The sequence below is a fragment of the Chlamydotis macqueenii genome, chromosome Z, assembly GCF_036417535.1.
Source record: "Chlamydotis macqueenii isolate bChlMac1 chromosome Z, bChlMac1.mat, whole genome shotgun sequence".
Lineage (NCBI taxonomy): Eukaryota > Metazoa > Chordata > Aves > Otidiformes > Otididae > Chlamydotis > Chlamydotis macqueenii.
The window spans coordinates 46,518,264-46,521,742 of record NC_141593.1 but is presented as its reverse complement, the minus strand read 5'-3'; the positions used below and the strand labels follow the sequence as shown (position 1 = coordinate 46,521,742).

At 56.2% G+C, this 3,479-nt stretch overlaps 1 protein-coding gene across 1 annotated transcript; it reads right to left on the bottom strand.

Annotated features, from left to right (window-relative positions):
- Window positions 1-947: 947 nt before the first annotated feature.
- Window positions 948-2,690, bottom strand: GADD45G (growth arrest and DNA damage inducible gamma). Its single transcript, XM_086770711.1, has 4 exons — window positions 2,580-2,690; window positions 2,355-2,456; window positions 2,034-2,247; window positions 948-1,634 (listed from the first exon to the last, which is right to left on the bottom strand). Exons 1-4 carry the CDS (start codon window positions 2,630-2,632, stop codon window positions 1,524-1,526), a joined length of 480 nt encoding a protein of 159 aa, XP_086626837.1. The 5' UTR covers window positions 2,633-2,690; the 3' UTR covers window positions 948-1,523.
- Between the last annotated feature and the right edge of the window lie 789 nt (window positions 2,691-3,479).

Sequence of the window (3,479 nt, the reverse complement as noted above, 5' to 3'; positions counted from 1 at the left end):
TATCCTATGCAGAAATGACCACTTTTCAGCACGTGCTACTGTCAATCACTGCAAGCCAGCCTAGAGGAAATGTAGTTGTGATAACTGAGTATTTTTAGAGTCTATAGAGGAAGCGAGTAGTTAGGTTTTCTCGCTCTCTGGAGAAGGGATCATTACTGTGCCATTGTAATGTCAAATCCTGGAACACACATGTAGATCCTGCACAGAAATGGGGTCATATTTTCCCTTTCAACACAGAGCCAAATCAGCCCACCCATATTAACTTTCCATGACAGGATCTCTAAAAAATGCCACACCATCTTTAAATTGTTTTGGACTTAATTTGGTATTGTCACACAATTAGGTTTTGCAAAACTGGCTACTGGAGTGACAGCTTCTATTGTTACAGCATATGGCAATCAGGGAGCAGCTTGTGGCAGATGTGATGTTTATTCACTATTAGCTGGTTTTAGATTTAACGATGTCGTTCTAATGAAAGCAACTGTTCTATGTATGACATCTAAGGAGTTTTGCAGCCCCCCCCCCATCATGTTTAAGCTGCTCTCCCAAGTGGGAACACTGCAGCTCTGAATAAGTCTTACTAAATCATATTTAAGGACTAATGACGCAATTTACTGGAGGTCTGTATTCCAAAAATCCATGTTCCTAACATGTATTATGTTCCTTCGGTAGACTACAAAGACCGCCTATTACAATAAGTGAGCTCATTAAGCATGCAGCTCTCTAGTCTTGCAAGCTGTTGCGATAAGTAGCTGTTGCAAGAGGGTGAAAGGTTGAATTATCAACTTGGACAGCACAGCTCTTCAGTCAGCTGGCCCAGGAGAGAAAGTATTTGAGCAACAGCTCCACTACCATGGAGTATACCTCTGAGTACAGAACACAAGCAAAACCTCAATGGTATTTCACTGACATGCTTCCCCACCCAGTAAGCAAGACACTCCCAGATATTAATTGTCAAAAATTTATTATGAAAGCTTCAATAGCAGCAAATATTTCAATAAAAAATATTGCATTATTAAAACAGTTCTGCAGAGTGACCCAAGAGGCCTGTTGAAGTCTGTCCACTTTGGAGCCTCTGTATTTGTCTTAGTAACCAGTCCCTAGTAGTCCATCAAATACTGAAACTTTCTTCTCTGTTTTGTAGACAACACCAACAGTTCCTAGTTACAGTATTCTGTCCAGTCCTTCTGCAAAGTTTTGGCCTGCTTCCCCCAGCTTTCGCTCTGCCTTCTGAAACAGCTCCACTTGACCAGGAAACTCTCAATACTTCATTCAGTTCCATGGTACATCAGCCTCTCCACGGTTGCAGCCTACTGAGGCTCACTAGTGAGTCACTGGTGAGGCGAGCTGTTATCCTCTTTCTTCTCCATAAGAGCCCACAACATGCCAGTCTGAGTGACTTCAATCCAGTCTCTTGACCAGGCTAATCCATGGAACCAGCAGCTTGTTGCACACTTCGGTGAACCCACGCCACATTGAGAATGTAACAGGGGTCTCAGCCTCCCCAACACACCACATCACCATCACTCAGGAAGGGTGATAGTCGGCACCCAGTCATTGAGATTTCGGCTCTCTTCACAAAATGAGTTCAGCTTTTCTAGAGCTGGGTCCTTCCAGCCATCTTCATTTGGGTTCTGCCAGAAAAAAAAAAAAAGTTGCACACCATGAGTGCTGCCCACCAGCTGAAGTCATCACAACACTTAACAGAAGCATTAGCTTTGGAAACAAGGCATCTTCAGACAGCTCCTGTCCCAGCACAGACAAAACAGGCAGCAGAGACGCTACCCTTGCGGGACAGCAGAGGAAATCCACCGTGACAAGAGGTGTAGCCTGGTGCTGCTACTCCTCCTCAGCTGACATGCTGTACAGTGTGCACCAAGCACCTGTCCCTTGCCCCGAGGAGGATTTGGCAACCAGCACAGGACGGGGCCACCCCTGAAGGGCTCCCACTGCCCGGTGCAGAGGCCGGTAGCACAAGCTGGGCCCCGCAGGACGGCAGCCCGAGCACGGCTAGCCTGCGGCGGGACACCCACCGTGATGAGAATGCAGTGGAGGTCCCGCGGCTCCCCGGACTCCTCGCTGGGCCCCACGATAGCAGCCAGCTTGGCCACGTCGTTCACCCGCACAATGTCGATGTCATTCTCGCAGCAGAAGGCCTGGATCAGGGTGAAGTGGATCTGCAGGGCAATATCCCCCTCGTCTTCCTCGTCCGTCGCCAGCACGCAGAAAGCGACGTTGTCGGGATCGCTGCAAAAGGAGAGGAGCGCCTTGAGCCCCGCGGCCGCTGCTGGAGCCCCCGCGGCCGCTGCTGGAGCCCCCGCGCCCCGCCGGGCGGCCCCTCCCGCCCTACTTACACATTCATCAGCTTGGCCGACTCGTAGACGCCGGCGGTGAGGCATCCGCGCCGCTGCGCCGAGGCCAGCAACTCCTGGAGGGCCTTGCCGGCGCCCTGCATCCTGCGCAGCCGGGAAAGAACAGAGAGTCAGCGCGGCGCCGCAGCCGGCCCCGACGGCCCCCCGGCTTCCCTCGCCCCCTAAAACCGCAGCCGCCCTCCCACCCCCTGCGCCACCCAAACGTACCAGTCGTGGCCAGCGGGCACAGGCTCCTGTCCGTGTGTCTCCTCCAGAGTCATAGCAGCGGGTTCCCAGAGCACGGCAGCCAACAGCGGCTCTGACCAGCTCACATCCACGCACACCGCAACCACTCTACCACAGCAGCCCACCGCGCGCCCCATTTATAGCCCACGCCGCCGCGGCGCCGGCAGCTGGCGGCGCCTCCTGGCTTCCTATTGGCTGGCAGGGGAGAAAAGGGGGGGGGGGTGTAATTATGCTAATCGGCGCGCGCCGGCCGGGAAGGGCGGGGGGGTGGAGGAGGAGCGGGCGGCTCGTGCTGGGAGGCCACGTGGGGAGGGAGCGGGGTGGGGGCGGGGCGCAGGCACACGCCGCCCCGCCCCCGCCCCGCCGCGCGGCGCGGTGCCGCTGCGGTGCCGGTGGCGGTGGCGCTGCGCGTGCCGGTGGCGGTGGCGGTGGCGGTGCCGGTGGCGGTGGCGGTGCCGGTGCCGGTGGCGGTGCCGGTGGCGGTGCCGGTGCCGGTGTGGTGGCCGCCGACCGAGAGCAGGCGGGGCCGGGCTGCGGTCAGGTGCCGGCGCTCCCCGGCCCGGCGGGTTTAGCCGGTGGAAAGCCCCGGGGCGGTTTCAGCACCAGGCTGGGTACTGAAAAGGCAAATAGCGCAGGGGGGAAAAAAATCAAAAGGAAAAAAAAGGCTTTTTGGATACGATTTCAGCAAATGCAGCTGCCAAGTCCTGCTCCCAGGAAGGGACGGCCCCTGCAGCCACCCGGGCTGGGAGCAGCTCCGCGGAGAAAGCCCTAGGGCCATGGTGGACAGTGAGCTGGGCTGAGGGACCAGGGCTGGTTCAGCATGGAGAAGGCACAGCTCAAGCGGCACCAAACAGCAGCCCCCCAAAACCTGTGGGGCTGGCA

Coding starts and splice junctions, on each gene's coding strand:
- GADD45G (XM_086770711.1), bottom strand. CDS start 2,632: ATGACTCTGGAGGAGACACACGGACAGGAGCCTGTGCCCGCTGGCCAC. Junction 2,457..2,579: donor GTGCCCGCTGGCCACGACTG/GTACGTTTGGGT, acceptor CCGGCTGCGCAG/GATGCAGGGCGCCGGCAAGG. Junction 1,635..2,033: donor TCCACTGCATTCTCATCACG/GTGGGTGTCCCG, acceptor TTTTTCTGGCAG/AACCCAAATGAAGATGGCTG.